At 39.9% G+C, this 16,097-nt stretch overlaps 3 protein-coding genes across 6 annotated transcripts; 1 reads left to right on the top strand and 2 right to left on the bottom strand.

Moving 5' to 3' along the window:
• Positions 1–79: 79 nt before the first annotated feature.
• Positions 80–2,482, bottom strand: LOC135167929 (ubiquitin carboxyl-terminal hydrolase 39). Its single transcript, XM_064131658.1, has 9 exons — positions 2,346–2,482; positions 1,924–2,202; positions 1,667–1,842; positions 1,339–1,564; positions 996–1,282; positions 792–920; positions 657–718; positions 323–545; positions 80–233 (listed from the first exon to the last, which is right to left on the bottom strand). The coding sequence occupies exons 1-9, from the start codon at positions 2,428–2,430 to the stop codon at positions 168–170; spliced, it is 1,533 nt and encodes a 510-aa protein (XP_063987728.1). The 5' UTR covers positions 2,431–2,482; the 3' UTR covers positions 80–167.
• An 18-nt stretch (positions 2,483–2,500) lies between these two features.
• Positions 2,501–3,670, top strand: LOC135167941 (uncharacterized). Its single transcript, XM_064131675.1, has 4 exons — positions 2,501–2,640; positions 2,772–2,934; positions 3,076–3,198; positions 3,393–3,670. The coding sequence occupies exons 1-4, from the start codon at positions 2,541–2,543 to the stop codon at positions 3,568–3,570; spliced, it is 564 nt and encodes a 187-aa protein (XP_063987745.1). The 5' UTR covers positions 2,501–2,540; the 3' UTR covers positions 3,571–3,670.
• On the bottom strand, positions 3,627–15,533 carry LOC135167932 (zinc transporter ZIP3-like). Of its 4 annotated transcripts, none has more exons than XM_064131663.1 (8): positions 15,375–15,533; positions 10,686–10,920; positions 10,395–10,562; positions 10,165–10,323; positions 9,893–10,054; positions 9,600–9,807; positions 9,361–9,487; positions 3,627–4,756 (listed from the first exon to the last, which is right to left on the bottom strand). In XM_064131663.1, exons 2-8 carry the CDS (start codon positions 10,901–10,903, stop codon positions 4,548–4,550), a joined length of 1,251 nt encoding a protein of 416 aa, XP_063987733.1. In that variant the 5' UTR covers positions 10,904–10,920; positions 15,375–15,533; the 3' UTR covers positions 3,627–4,547. The 4 variants fall into 4 exon arrangements, with proteins under 4 accessions (XP_063987733.1, XP_063987735.1, XP_063987734.1 ...); XM_064131665.1 differs by lacking the exon at positions 15,375–15,533 and adding an exon at positions 14,165–14,455; XM_064131664.1 differs by lacking the exon at positions 15,375–15,533 and adding an exon at positions 12,572–13,013.
• Between the last annotated feature and the right edge of the window lie 564 nt (positions 15,534–16,097).

Below are 16,097 nucleotides of genomic sequence, written 5' to 3'. Positions count from 1 at the left end.
ATAAAAAATGCAAAACAGACATTAATGTGGCGGCGGCGGTGGCGCCAATATTTGAAAACTGGCTTCAAGAAGGGAACCCTGGTCTTCAAAACCTAAGCAAGGAAATAATTGTTCACGATTTTTTATAATTGTATTTATTGACAATTGAAATTAAAACGAGGTGTGAGTCAAGTCCTGGATTTTTCCTGAGGTGTATTACACGCTGCTCCAGGTTCTTTTCTCAATTCATAGATCTGTAATGGAGGCAATAACGAATAAAAATCTTCGAGCAATTTAATTAAATTGTAAACTGGTTTTTCATTTGCTCTGTCATTCCCCTCACCTGAATATACGCCTCAGTCAGGGTTATCATTTGAGGTAAAATTGGCGTGACATGGAGATCCTGTAGTTCATACCATTGACCCGTAGCTTTGTGCAGAATGTGAACCCTGTACGTCCCCTGACCAGGTTCACCATCATGAACAATGTTGGCGATTAGGTCGTACGTGGAGCAAGGATGCTTTTCCTTCACTTCCGGCGTCAATATATCCCCAAAATCCACATTTCTAGATGACGATAAATAAATTACAACTAAACCTAATATTAAAAATTATTTCTAACTAAAAATAAATCTTATGAGCTCCTAAATACGACTCGGTAACATGAGGAAGCCTTACTTGACTGGGAAATTCACAATTGTTGGATTTTTCTCAACGAAAAACGTATTTTTCGTAAATCTCTGCGAAGAAAAATGAAAATTAATTTCTCAGTACCAGTTATCGGACTACTAAATTCACGGATTATTTACTCACTTTTATGTATAGGATTAGATAAGGCGGAAGCTCTGTAATCTCAAATCGCTTCATAAAATTCTCCTTGTAGGTTTTGTACTCCTTTTCTGTGACTGCATTGAATTTATTCAAGAGTGTGTAAAGATTCACCTGAAGTGAAGACAAAATATAAAATTGTGGAGTCAACGCTGGGGTAAAATTCCCTACAGACTAATGAGTTCTCACCTGAGGAATTATATTCTCCGTGAATTGATCCTTGAATAATGGTGGAGGTGGCAAATCACAAGTTAAATACAAAAATGGACTCTCTGTGACAGTCTCACCATATTCAACAGTATTCAGTAACTCACTTCTCTGGCTCTCCTCAAGCTCAAGGGGTGGAATTTTTCGAGTGTATATCCTCATGTGACCTAAGAATGTCTTGTAAATAATACTCGAATTTGGCTTTTTACTGCCATTGAGGGCAAGGTGTAGGGCGTTGAGAAACCATGAAAGAAAATCAACAGGATCTCCTAAAATAATTGACAAATAAATAAAAATTCAGATTATTTATCTTCTAATCGTTTACCTTGTTCCGTGAACTGAAATCTCTTTTTGCTCCATAAAACTACAGCCTGGAGCATCTCGTGAGGGCTCACATGGGCCTTGAAATTTCGTGGATTCCATAATTTCCGCATCAACTCCCCAAATCGTTGGACGAGAAGGTAAGAAGAATCGCCAGGTGGTCGTTTCACTTTGGAATAATTGAATTCTCTCAAGAAAAAGTCTCGGAGTGGACTGACATGGGACAGGGCCTAGAAAACGAAAGGTACTGTGGTGGGCAGAGAACAAAAAAATATTCAGACAATTATAATCATCAGAATTCAGTTCTATTAAATTATTGCCAGATATCTCACCTGCAAAACAACATTGCAATAGTCATTGGCCTTTATGTTATTCATACCAACGATTCCTGGGGAGTACATGGAGCCATCAATGGCTCTGGACAGTTTGTCTGTCTTGTCCATCTGGACAATCTGGATTTTATTGAAGGTGGGGTTGAGTACATATTTTATGTCGTCCAGAGATGAATCTATCAAAGAATAATATTAGAGTACACTCAAGGTTCAGGCAATATGAGAGATACTGAACTTGTGACGGTCTAAACTCTCACCAACAATCTGATAATTATCAGGCAGACAATAGAACTTCAACGTATGGAGGTTCAAAAAGACATGGTGACTCTCAGCAACACTGTGGGTATATGCATGTGTATTTGTCCCCCTTCCTTGGAAATATTTTCCACAAACGAGACAAGCATACACATTAATTCGAGATAGAGATACTGAGCACAATTTTTCGAAATCAAAATCGAGAAATTGTCGGTTGATGGTGTCGAGGTAGGGACAGAGACGTGGAGGATCTGATTTACTCCATGTAGCATCCGAATTATCTGCATCGTGATGAATAATGCCATTTATTAGAGTAAAATACTGTCATGTGGAACGTCAAACTAACCTCACACTCTTCAAAATTGTGAATGAGTCAAGAGCATTCTAAATTGTAAAATCTAATGAATAAAATTCATGCACTTACTGTCATCGTCGTCCTCGGAGCGACTATCCCCATTCGGTCTTTTTCTCTTTAGATTATTTAACTGTGACATTGTTTCTCGTTGCATACACAAACCCACAACAATCCCTCCGTGTCAGCCGGCTCACATCTATTTTTTCGTTAGGTCGTTCACCAGCGCCACCATCTCCCAACTCCGTATAAAATTTATGCTCGTTTATGAGTTCATGCTCTTCTCCATTCTTCAATCTTCGTTCCGCAACCAGTGAAATCCAGTCAGGACTCATCACCAGCTCATTCCAATTTCATCATCACTCAAGTAATTATCAATTTAGCAATTTTTTTCACAAGTATCGATTGAGGTTTATCCATTCATTAATAGAGCTGTCGACATTTTCTTTGGATAATATAGAGTCATTAAATTAGTGGGTACTTCGATATAACATACAGAAATGGCTGGTTCTGGAGATTCACCCACCAGCAACGTTCTTGGCAAATTTGGACTTCGTCCAATCACAAAATGCAGTTTAGCAAAATTCTACGCACCTTCCCTCGGTGTTGGGGCCTACATGGGACTCTCTGTCAATGTCATGAATCCTAATTTAATTATGAGGTAAAGTTTATTGATGAGTAGCGCTTTTAAATCATCACTTGATGATTGAAAGTCACCGCATGAGATTCGGTATTACGCAATCGTGCTATTGACTTCAATTTTTCTAGCGTTTCATAACCTATATGTTGGGATTTTTTGCAGAGTGTTCCCCAAGGTGGACATCACGAACTTTTTACTGGGGGGTGCTCTAGTGGGGACAACCTCCTATCTTTATACAAGGGAACACATGAAAGCTGCCCCCACAGCGGTCAGGATTACTTATAGGTAGATATTATTGGCCCCTTTACCTGATTTATTGACTTGCTTTTGTGTAAGTTGTCATACCCATGAAGTTAATTTTTATTTGATGGAACAAAGACTAAAAAATTTATTTCTATTGAAATAAAGCTCAGGGGCTTAGAAGAAATTAAAAAAAATATTTTACTCTCTTCTACTGACTCAACGTTAAATGCTTTTAGTATAACTGGAGCACTTCTCCTGAGCTTTGGCTCTGTCCTGGTCTGGGCAGTACTACGCTCAATCATCCCACCTAATGCAACAGTGTCCACAATAGCTGGTCTGGGCACTGGCTTGGCTGCTATCAAAATTGGTCATAGCTATCTTGAATTCGTGGATAGTCAGGTTGTTAAGAAGTAATAATCTCAAAGGATTACCATAGGTGCTTATGAGATGAAAAATTAACAACAGCATACTTATTATGAACTATGATAATAAAATTCTTTATTGTTGTGTACAATTGTTTTTTTATTTTCATTCCTACTGGCAATTTGTACTTTTCCGCGTTTAAAACAATTGAATTGATCGATTTCCTTCGATCGATTGGGTTGGAAGTTGAATTAAATGTTCATCCGTTAGGATAATTATGATAATAAATCTAGATTTTCTTGTTGGTCGTCTGTCATTCAGATTCTTCATAGAGCGGAAGATGGCGTAAATAAAATAAAATTACCCTAACGAATAGCTGAAGTATAAATAATATACCGAAGTATTCATGAATAATATTCTGAGTTATATACCAACGATGGAAGAAAAATATTTCAACTGATGGATTATGTACAATAGATCACAGCCCAGGGACCGTTTCTCCAGGCATGTGTTTCTTAGTATCGTCAGTCTAATTCATACACCTCAAACATCGTTCTATTACAAAAATATTTCTGTCCTTATGATTAATTCCTCGGAGCCAATGAATCAACATCCTCTGAGAGAGGATCATTATCACAATGAACGTGAAATGAGTCAATTAAAATCTATAAATGCAGTGAACTGTGTCACAAGTGATCCTCAGCGGCCTAGAAGGACGATAACAATCTATACAGAATTTTAACAGTTATTTTCTTGTGAAAAATTACCCTTTGTCTCGTAACCAGGAACTAATGCCTGTCGGTAAACACTTCACGAGTTCCCTGAAGTATTTAAAATTCGTGGAACATTGTCAAGTCAGTGATGGAAGAGATAAAATGAGGCGAGTCAAATCATGAGTTTGTCATGAGTATTTCTAAACTCTCGAAAGTTGGGCATTTTTGTTGTCCTAGATCCTCATAAAAAAAAAATACTCTTCAGGACTGACTCATTTTATTTTAACTTCACCAATGAAATGTTCTGTTGCGAACTCATGAGTCAGTTTTTGAAGTCATGATAGCTTTAGTCACAGCTTCCGCGACTGTCGAAGATAATCTGTCGATTGTATCAGCGATGGCATGTGTGTGCTCTCCCTCGTCATGATCGTGATGATCGTGATGATGTTCTAGCCCCTCCTCACCCTCGTGAGAATGCTCATGCGAGTGTCCGTGGCCATGGCTGTGCGAATGCGCGTGAGATGCTGAAATAGAACAAATAAACAATAAATAAGTAGCTGCATATTGACCACGAGCACTCAATGTCTCAAGTTCGTAAATGAAATTCTAGGAATTGAGCTCTACTTTTTCCCGAGGAAAGCCCTAGAAGAGAGGTGTTAGGAATCTCATTTAGAATTGGTCATAGGTGGGTAAGAAAGCTGATTGAAAGTCGGTCGATGAGTCGATCGGTCCATTGACCTCGGGGCTGCATTCAATGCCACTGGCAGAGAAAGCAACGATGCGATTATAATCACATTTTTCATGTGCGTGGCCACTGCACGACTATACTTAATTTATTTTACAACTCGAGTCGACGTTATCTCTGCGGGGAATTTATTAAACAAATGTTGGCGTGATAAAACGAAGCAGCTACGAGCCAATTTTGTATTTTTTGTGGAGAAAATGAGTTGATCTGGAAATTGTAGAAATCACTCGACATTCTCTCCCAAAACGATTTCTTCTCCGGGAAACAAACGGTTATCAAAGCACCTCTACATGCACCAGGGTAATTGTCTGTCTTCGTTCATGATATTGAGGGGTATTCTGGCTGGTTGTTGAATCAATAGCTCGTAACAGAGTAGCAGATAATCGGAGAATCATACTCCACGTTAATATCACAGCCTCATCATGACTAAGAATTCTTAGCGAATGAACAAATATCGCAATTATCCGGATGATTGTAAATACATAATTAATTACAATATATTAATTTGGGCTACAATAAAATTCAGTGCTTCATTCAGATATATGTTGCGATCACTTCTGCTGTATAATCAATAGTGAATGATTTGGGCGCACGCGATGCACGTGTGACCGTGACTTTTTAGCAGGATCAGACATGACCCTGAGAAAAGTTTCTAGCCACCTTGAGTGGAAGATTCAACTATTTTTTATTTCTTCTCTACCTGTGCTGGAAGTGGGGCTGATCGATTTGCTCCAAATGGCGTTAGTTACGTATTCGCGCTCAATATATCGGCAGAAAAACGCGAGAACTCGTTATTACGAAGACATGACGCGATCGTAAAAAATTCATTGCATATCCAATCAATTCAATCGATGATTAGAATTTTCCGGCCTTGTAAAATTTTTCCTGAAATATTTGAATCGATTGTCTCCCTAAAAACTCACTAAGTAATTGAAGTCCGAGCATGAGCATAAATCCTATGATTATCGCGAGCAACTGCAGCAGTCCGCTCTTATCATTAGCCCGCTCTCTCGCGAGAACTTCGAAGAATACGACGTAAAGAAGTGTTCCAGCCGCCATGCCCTGGAGTATCGTAGGGATAGGGCCAAGATTATCGCTATCATTCTTAAAATATCCCAGGGCAACTCCGATGATGATCCCCAGGGGCGTCACTATGGACAGAACTGAGAGATACCCGAAGATGGTTTTCCTGGATGCCCCGGCGACGTAGAGCTCCATGCCAACGCAGAAAGCAATGACGAGTTTGTGCGTGGCGATGGCTGCTGTGAGGTAGAGAACTGAGGTGACGGCCGGTTCCAGACCAACCGCAAGGCCCTCGAAAACCGCGTGAAAGGATAACGCAACGACTGTCAGCAATCCTCGAGCCGAGGTGTCCGTGTGGTGATGGACTTCGTGAGGAATTTTTTCGGTACGTAACGGAGTACTCTGAGGCGTCACGAAGCGATCTTCCTCGCGGCCAGCATCAGTTGCAGGATCCGCTGATGGCGGAATAAAGACAACCGGCAATATTTGTTCATTTTTACAGCTTCGTCTCCGGTGATTTTTTAATTCCGGGAGCCCACTCAGATCTCTCCTCTCTATGTCATCGTGTCTGCAAGTGACATTGACCTCCCACGACGAGGAACATGATTTGTCGCCTGCAGTGGACATGGTAGTTATGGAGACAGGTGTCGGTAATTGTTTGTTACAGCATCTGCGTATTGATACAGTTCTATAAAGAAGATCCTCCGATCTTTCGGATTTTTTTGTCAATGTAACGTGGACCGTTTCTTCCACGAGATAAACGAGGAAAAAACCGATGCAGAAGAGCAATTCAGCCATGCTGAGGGTGCCGATAGTGTAGAGTTGACCATTCAACTGGTGACGCTCGACACTCTGGCGGACCTCCGGGGCCAGATGGAGAAATGTCGTGAACAGTAGGACACCTCCACCGAAACAGAGGAGTAAGGAGGTCAGCAAACCCTGAATTTGATTAGAAATATTTATTTGTAGGGAGCTGATGTATTTGTTTCTGATAAATCAACGGGTTATCAATTTCAAGACCAAGAGTTTCTTCCAGTACACGTCTATTTTTCCTTCATTTTTTTAATCAATTTCAACCTTAGAGATTAGATACTGAGCATCAATAGAATTGAGATTATTTTGTGGAGTTTATCAACAATATTCTAACGGAACTAAATGCTTGGGATGTTTTTTCTCTAAAATGTAATTCCTCACTGAAGACTAGCTCTTATTCGAGGAATATTTTATCATCAAAGATTGATCTGTTAAATGCCATATGTTTATGCTACTCTCATCGAACAACTGAAGAAACTCTGGATCAATAATTTGAACAATGCTAAGCGTACTTGAGCAGAAGTGTCAACTGTCGATGAGGCGTTAGTCGATGTGCTCGACGTACTGGATAATCCGCACTTCTCTCTCCTCTTCAGTCTACAATGACCAACAGCAAGTGGTAGCATTCCCGATCCCAACGAGCCCAGTCCCAAAATAAACATTGCCCCAATTTTAACTAGCAACAACGACTGGGCCGTTTGATTCGCCAGTATCAATGACTCGGAATTCTCCATATCTCCCTGATTTCACTGCACTGAGACGTTGACTTATTGACTGTCTATTGTCACCCTTCAGTTGTGTTCATTCTTCAACTTTGCTGTTGTAAGAGATAGTGCTATCGGTGTCCAATAGACCCGAACGATGTCCACTCGTAAATCATTCGAGTGTTAATTGTTGCAGTAACCAAAGTTGAAGAAACAATGTATCAGTTACCAGCGGGATTGTTTGCTATCGTTTGGAGACTTTCACGTGATCCTGACGACACTCCAAATGCCAATTGTTCAATTTTATTTTCTCTCACTACTTCACATTTTTCAATGTCAACTATTCATTGAGGATCACAGTCTCTCTTCCTAGAAAATTCGTGTACCATTTGTCACTGGGTTCTGTTGATTAGAGTTCTCTCATGACACACCAGTGAATCCTCTTCCTGCCTCCAATGTAACTGACGAATTAACTGCACAATGTCAAGCCAGTCAATGCCACCACCATTCCATCTTCATAATTGTTTTAAAAAAATCTCTCCACACGTGTCGATAATTTTTAGCAGCTTGTCAGTGCAGTCCATTCCCTGGACAAGAATCTCTTCATTTAGAATCCCAGCAATTGACAGGTCTGTTCCATACGGAGACGAGAGATGAAAAGTGAAAATCACGTTGAAGATATGGGAGAGCTGACGAGTCAAAAAAAATTGACGTCCTCGCGGCACAACGAACGGGATACTCCTCGAACGGGGGGCCTTCGGGTAGTTGTTCTATCCCCTCGCCCACCGTCTTACCTCCCGCTCCACCATCAACTCCACGATTCCACACTCTACACCACACACTAAACGCCACTTCCACGTGACTTTACATCTATGCGGCTAATCGCGAGTTCCCTTCTCCCCTTCCTCAATATCCCCTTTTCGTACCTCTCTCACCCACGCGAGCTAGATAGGACAACTTGGCTTTTGACGTAGATGCGCCAGCGGTCGACATGCACATTGGTCAAATTATCTAAGACCGGGCTCTGAGTTATTGATAAAAATCCTTGAGTCATGTGTGAGGAATACCTCAGAAAAAATATCTCTTATTTGCATAGAGATAAAATGACTGGACAGTTCGATAATAATTCTCCGAATTACTTTATTCAGATGATTTTTTATCAATGCACCTCATGTTAGGAGAGCTACCGGTGGAGTAAATCAATTGACTCCTGGGACAGGTCATTGGCAAATTTTTTTTCTCGACATAATTGACGTCTCTAGGATTAATTATGACTCATTAGGGCCACGTCCTGTGAAGAGTGACTCTCTAATATTTTTCTAAGCATTGGGGAAAGCAAAATAAACGAATGATAACGATTCCTCCGAAGGTTTGTATCTGATGGTCATTCACCGATGGTTTTGTCCATTCTCTCAATATTGACAGAACAATTCTCACGTCCGAGATTTATTGTTGCATCGCTGCTTATCAAGTCTAACGTGAATCATTCGCACCGTAACACATCCTTACTTCATGTCTCGAGACAAAATACATGAAGTATTACATATTACGTAGCACTTATGTAGACAACAAATTACGGCTTCAGTGGTAAACATTGAAGAGGTCGAAAGATGAAAGCGAGAAGTGAGTTACAGCATTGACATTCTATCCATATAAATGTGAAGTGATTGTTCACCCAAACGAAGGAAATTTAAGAGATTGGTGAAAGTTTTCGGTAAAAAAAAATCGACTTCTCAACCTTTCGAAAATTCATGATTATCTTGGTCTCGAAAGTCTGAGCAGCAGAATATCTGATCGTTCATCAGCGGAATGGCATTCAACTTAGAGTATTTTAAATACGTACTTGCGATTTGAAGGCCAAACATTACGATAAAGCCAAAGAGAATTGACAGGTACTGATGGATGCCATCACGATGATGTTGGAGAATCTCAAAGAAAACCACGTACAGGAGTGTTCCAGTGGCGATTCCCTAGAATACAGAGAGATCATTTTATTGCGGCGCATATTATTTGCAATGACTCATATTTATATGTATTATTATGCGCTGGCAGTTAAATAAATAATAGTAAAGGACGACGTACCTGTAGAATAACCGGAAGAGGTCCACTGGCGACTGTTTGTTCGCCTCCAGTGAGGAGCATTCCTATCCCAATGCCCAATGGCGATACAACGGCGAATGTACAGACGTAAGCGATGCTGAGCCAGCGATTTGTTTTCGATGCTATTAGCTCCACACCGATGCAGAAAGCTATGACGAATTTGTGGACAGCTACCGCAGCGAACATATACCTGATTACAATTTAATTAATTCATTGATCATTATCGGCGGGTAGGAATAAGTGAAAAAAATATTTCGCTTGCTGGCAAATATTACCAGACGTAATTAGCGGATCCCTCGAGACCAATGGCAAGACCTTCGAAGAGCTCATGAACTGAGAGGCCCAGGACGATCAACAGACCTCTGAGGGATGTCAACACGAAATTTGACTTGTCATCAAGTACAGCTGTCGGAAGATGGCTGTGACCGTGACCATAGCTGGAAAAATCAGAGGATCTCCATATGAATAATTGACAGTAATTCAATTGAATGAATTACGTCACAACGGACGGTTGAAAGAACTCTTGTTATAAATCGTTATAACTCACTTGGGCGAGTGACCATTCGTCGAGTAACTGATCGGGCCATTTTCGACTAATTCGTTTGTACTTTGGTTGACGTCCGTATCCATCTGTTTGGCACATTTTTTCTCTTGACGACGAAGTCGCGTATGAACTATCTCCTCTACCAAATACATAATGAAAAATCTGCAATGGACATGAATTGATTGTTGTAATGTTTTTTATAATTTAATGGACTTTGTCTTGCGAATAATTACCCAGTGCATACGAAGATTTGTGCGAGTGGAAGGTTGACAGTAGGTAAGCTGCCATTGGCAATGAGTTCACCTACGTGCTCCTCCACTTCTGGTAACATGTGGAGAAATGTCGTTGAGAATAAAACACCTCCACCAAATGCCAAGAGCATTCCAACTATTTTGAAGGATCTGAAAGTTCACGAATTTATTATTATATTCAGTCAGAGAAAAAGCCATGCAAGATGGGCTTTCTCAGGGAAATAAAAAAAGTTGGGATTTCCAAATGACGTAAATAGTAGTGAGAAGTATTACTTAGGATTCGTCATAGCTTCCGAGGATGACCATTTTAGACACCTGCTGATTTGGATTGGAATGAGTCCCACACATATGCTGACAGTGCATAAAACTACCATGGTCACAGCTTTTGCTGTGAGAACAGCAGTTGCGTCATTATCCTTATTGGTGATGTTGACATTTGGTGATATACTTCCCAGGAGAAGGTCTCGGGTATGATCTTCGTGGAGGGCCATTTTTTTTCTTAGAGTCTCTGCAAATAAAATTGAATGATAAATACACGTAATCCGACTTCAACTTCTCGTAATGAAGTAACAATTCAGGCAAGGAATTGGCTCCACAAGATAGACTGAACATCCTTGACTCAATAATCTGATATATTTTGCGTTTATCATTCGAGATAATCACATGATGAATTTTTTCAGCATCAAAATTAACCGGTATCATTACACAATTCGAATCATCACTAGCGATCGTTGATGCTTGATTACTTATTCTTGAATCATTGCTGTTGCCGACTTGAGGTGAATGTCATGTGCTAAATTCACTGGGGAATCAGTGGTCAGGAAATTAACGAAAGCGACACAATGTCCTGAGACTGGCACTGCCTAGTCAACATTGGAGAGTAGACACAGCTAGTTTTTGCCATTATATCCGGACACTTCAACTTTTTACCCTCCCTAGGAGAGTAATTGCGCCGGTATAATGGACATGTCTATAAGTCTCGTCGTTAAATTTAATGCTCCAGGTATTTATTGACCGTAAACCGACAGGATGGAAAAATATCGGAGGACGTATCCAGAAATTTTCAATTATACGAGTGAAGATTGCGGTAGAGGAAAAAAATAGAAAATAACTTAAAAACCGCTTATTTAAATTTCAAACCGATATAACATTGCGATTCCGATGAAAATTGCCTACACCGTGGACAGCATAATCAGACTTTATATCTGATTAAGTCATGGAGGCGTGGATTGAATAAATTTTCTGTAATAATCGGTGGAGTGCATTAACGTAAGTGCAATGCTCGCTGAGGGGATTGACGTGAGAGGGCTGAATGGGCTCGATCATGTCACAATTTCTGTGAATTCATTACTCTCCATTTTCCACAGTGAATGAGTGGACTGGACAGGATATGCAAACTAGAGTATTTCTAGAAATAATTTTTCCATTAATTATTTGTCACAGCTTCCCTCGGGATTGAATCGCTTGGGTTGAGGGGAGAATGTTAATTAATGAAATGACCTATGGCACAGCCATCGATCAGTTTATTTCAAGAGGTGGTATATTTATCAAATTAACGTTCAAGTTATAAATAAAAAATGAGGGAATGAAAATAGGGGTGAATAATAGTTATTTAATTTGTTGAAATATTTTGAATATTTTCACTCACTGTAATAAATTGTTATACCTCTTCTCGGAGGTTCAGTTAAATATTTACTAATGAATGTGTAATTTAAAGGCATTTATAGCTATGGTCTTATGTCGTGGCCCTCGAGGCACTCCAAAATGATAGATTACGGTTATTCAGAAATAAAGTTGACGGCAAATTCATTAAGAAATTTTTTCGAATTACTGGAAAAATTATTTCGTCAACTTGGCTGTGGAATTTTCAAAGCTATTCTATTTAATTTCACAATAAAATTGCTATCACTGCGCGTGCTAGGGAAATCGAGATGAGCCGATAACGATCGGGGGCCGAAAGGCTCTTCCAAAGGAGAAGCATATTTTTCACCGGAAAATTAACCAATAGGACAGAGAAAATTGCCCTCGAAGTATCCCAATTACTGGCAAAAATAAATGTGGGCAGTAAATGCATGCGTCCGGTGTGACTGATGTGAGAAATATTAAAAGTGAAATTCAACCGTTCAATTTAAACAATGATAACGACGTGTCCAACATACACTGTAAATTCTTGACTCTACTGGGATCCCTCTTCTGATCAATGCCGTCGTCCTTGGCGTGATGAATGGCAGGTATATGGTATCTCATAGGTACTGCACACAACCGAGAGTCCAGAAGAATCTGTACCTAGTGTAAGGTATTAACTGACTTGAACATTGACATGGTCAGATATATATACCGGTATCGTATTGAGATCTTTCTAATCGATCGCTACGCAGCCGATAACAAGTGTTGCGGATTGTTACATTGTGAGAGGGTGTAAGGCACATCACAATCGAAAAATCCAAGACGCAAAATCTCCATTGATTCGGCTCTGTTTACATTACTTGAGTTTTAAATTACTTGAAATTTATCACAACAGTATCGGCACTAGTTCTTGTACGAGTGTAACACTTGATTAACCGATCACATCACTGGTGTTGCTCCCTCGGTGACTTGGTCACGAATGCTGAACACCATCTGTAATGCAGTGAAAGTACACACGCGCTAGGATACGAGGGGGAGGCCCACGTCTGACAGACGTAATTACTGCATTTTTACTTCAAGGCGATCCCTTACATTCCCTTACGATGTTCCCGTATTGGACGAATTCTCCCAGTGAATATTTCCCATTATGCTTCTCTTGCTTTCATGGGCGTAATGTCATTCTGATAAGAAGATAACGAGAACAATTCTAACTCATTATGGAAGAATTCAACGCTTGGATTCCATTGGATTCGTGAAATGAATGGCTTCGAAATTATGGGGAACCCATTACGACAAATATCGGCCAAATTGCCGGTTCCCAGGTAAATATGGGCCGTAGAGTGGAGAAGAGTTGCCAAATTCCGAATAAAATGGAACGATTCCTCTTTCCCGGTACGGAAAAAAGCACCAGAGACTGCCTCAACCTCAACAAGAATAATAGTTGTTTTTCTAATATTCACGTGAGTGATAAAAAAAACCCATGGGAGGTGGGAATAATAATGACGTCTTTCCGAGCTGTATTGCTTCTCTGTATTCCCATTCACACACATTCTCACGGAGGCGCTAATGATTTTTACAAAATCAAATGCTCTATAAATATTGCCGCCATCTTTCGGGTGATGATTGATATGTCAATGTTGATAAAATGCCACGCATTACCGACTATTCCATTCATGAAAGAGAGCTCATCCCTGGGCGCACTTTAAATACGCGAATAATTTCCAAATATTAAACGCACCTCGTCGATTTGTCGTATACTGAGGAGCTGGTTGAATTGGAGGATCACTTATCGCTGTCAATTTGACTCTGGTAAGTATTTTTCAAGTCTGGCAACCGCTGATGTCACCGAATACATCAAAAACCTGAGACGACGCACATCATTCTGTGATTCCCGGAATTGTGATTATTTCAATACTAATTAAATTCGTCTCACAATTCTTGGGATGCGAGAATTCTCGCTATTTTTATCCTTATTCCATATGGAAGGCTACCGTGACAATTAAAGGCAACAATTTTATTTCTGACGTGACAATGTCCGGATGACATTCCAAGCGATTTTTCTTTCAAAATTATTTTTTCTTCACTTCCTTCTCCGCATTCCGAATAAATAAACTATACCGACGTACCTGCTCAGTTCCTCACTGTCTGGCCTCTGGATTCTGTCAATTTCCGTCAGAAAAAAAATGTTTTTTGATTGGACTCCATTAAAATGTATAGCACGCGACTAAATAAATATTCGAAACAGTGAAATAATAAAAAAATTCCGATTACTTGATTCAGGAAGACGCGTCTATTCCCAAGAAGAGATACCCAGAGACTGTCTATTATGACCTGGGAAAATCCTCTTGGGAGGAACAGAAAGAAAATAAAATTTTATACCCCGAGAGGCCCCAGTCCCTCGTCAAAATTTGGGCGCACATTTAGGATTAAACCACCCCGAGTGAGACCTACAACCCATCGTAAATAGTCCCTTTCCAGTACCGTCTCCTCAGAACGTCACAAATCCCTACCAAATAATTGCTGTACTAAGAAAGAGCAGCATTTGAATACCTGAATAAAGAGTTCGACGTTCTCCATCGGTTCCAGAAAGTGAAAATTTTTTACATATAAAAATTATATATTCATCAGATCAATTTTCTTCACCTCAAAGGTCTATAATGAGTAGCCACACACATTAACATTCGCAATGACGTATATCGTGTTTTAACGGAAAGTCATTACCACAAATATACCAAGTGTCGGTCTTCAGCGCGCAAATTCAACACGAGTTTTTATGCGCTCTTGATAATAACATTCCGTGAGACGTCGTTGAAACGCTGAATCTGCGATGAAATGGTAAATTTTGTAACAGATATAGGAGCGTATCCCACTTCACTTCTTTTTATGCAATTTGTAAAGCAGCGGAAGAATAATATTTGGAGGCCGTGATGCGGATATCAGTTCTCATCCAAGCGTATAATATTTCCCGCGGATTCCTATTTCGTTCAGCCATGACTCACTCAATACGATGTTTTTCCTATCACCTTCTGACATTCCTACTGCATGTGTCTAATTGACAATCTTCCAATGATCAAATGCAATTGCACAACTTGGGAAGAAAACGGCGAAAAGACTGAACTCATGACTCCCTATCGACCCTATTATTTACAGTAGTATTTCAGGGAGTTCTTAATTATAATTACTAAATCCTATTTCTCTATTGAAAAAATCCGACTGGGGAGAATGTGGTGTAGTCATGCATGACTACCACATATCATAAACAGGCGATTGAACAATAAACCAACTGATAATATAAAAACAAGTAAAGCATGAATAGTACACAATAACGTCACTCACCGGTTCAGAAATATGTACACAATAAATTTGGAAAAAAAAAAACTCCACTAGCTGCCACGCAAAATCACCCGCGGTACCGACTACCGGCGCGCCAAGTCTCTTCTGACACTATGTCGAGACGCGCGAAAAGAATAGACAGTTGGCCGCGAAGTGGCTCGCGGTATTAACCGTCCCAGGGAATTCCCCCGTTCCGTGGAACGATAAAGACTCAGGACGAAATGGCATTGGTTCACCCTGACACTCCCACCTAGGGTTCGTGAGAGCAGTTCTCTCCCGTCTTGGGATTTTACATTCTCTCAAATTCACTTGAACTTTACAGATTCAAATGGAGAGTTCGATATCGATATTAAATGACAGGGGTTGCAATGGGTTGTTTTTCAGTTGTTGGAGATGTCAGTGACTTTTTATTAATTTTTTAAAATGATTTTCCATCTCCTCAAGTCTGCATTTTCTATTTTATTCGTTGACTCTCCGATTCTGGAGGTGCATGAGCAATTAAATTATGCATTGGATGACAATCAGGTAGAATCGATTGCCTGGTGATGAGATATTAGTTAATTATTTATTTCGTCGCGGCCTGCGGCAATATTCCGCGTTCAGAAAAAGGAATTTATCAGTAATAAAATCCCTGAGTTATTTACGTCTATTTGGTTGATTAATTGACAATTGAAAAATGAAATTCCACTGCCGGCCAAATTAATTAAAAAAATAAAACGTTTTTTA

Source organism: Diachasmimorpha longicaudata, chromosome 12, assembly GCF_034640455.1.
Source record: "Diachasmimorpha longicaudata isolate KC_UGA_2023 chromosome 12, iyDiaLong2, whole genome shotgun sequence".
NCBI lineage: Eukaryota > Metazoa > Arthropoda > Insecta > Hymenoptera > Braconidae > Diachasmimorpha > Diachasmimorpha longicaudata.
This window is presented reverse-complemented; position numbering and strand designations above follow the sequence as displayed.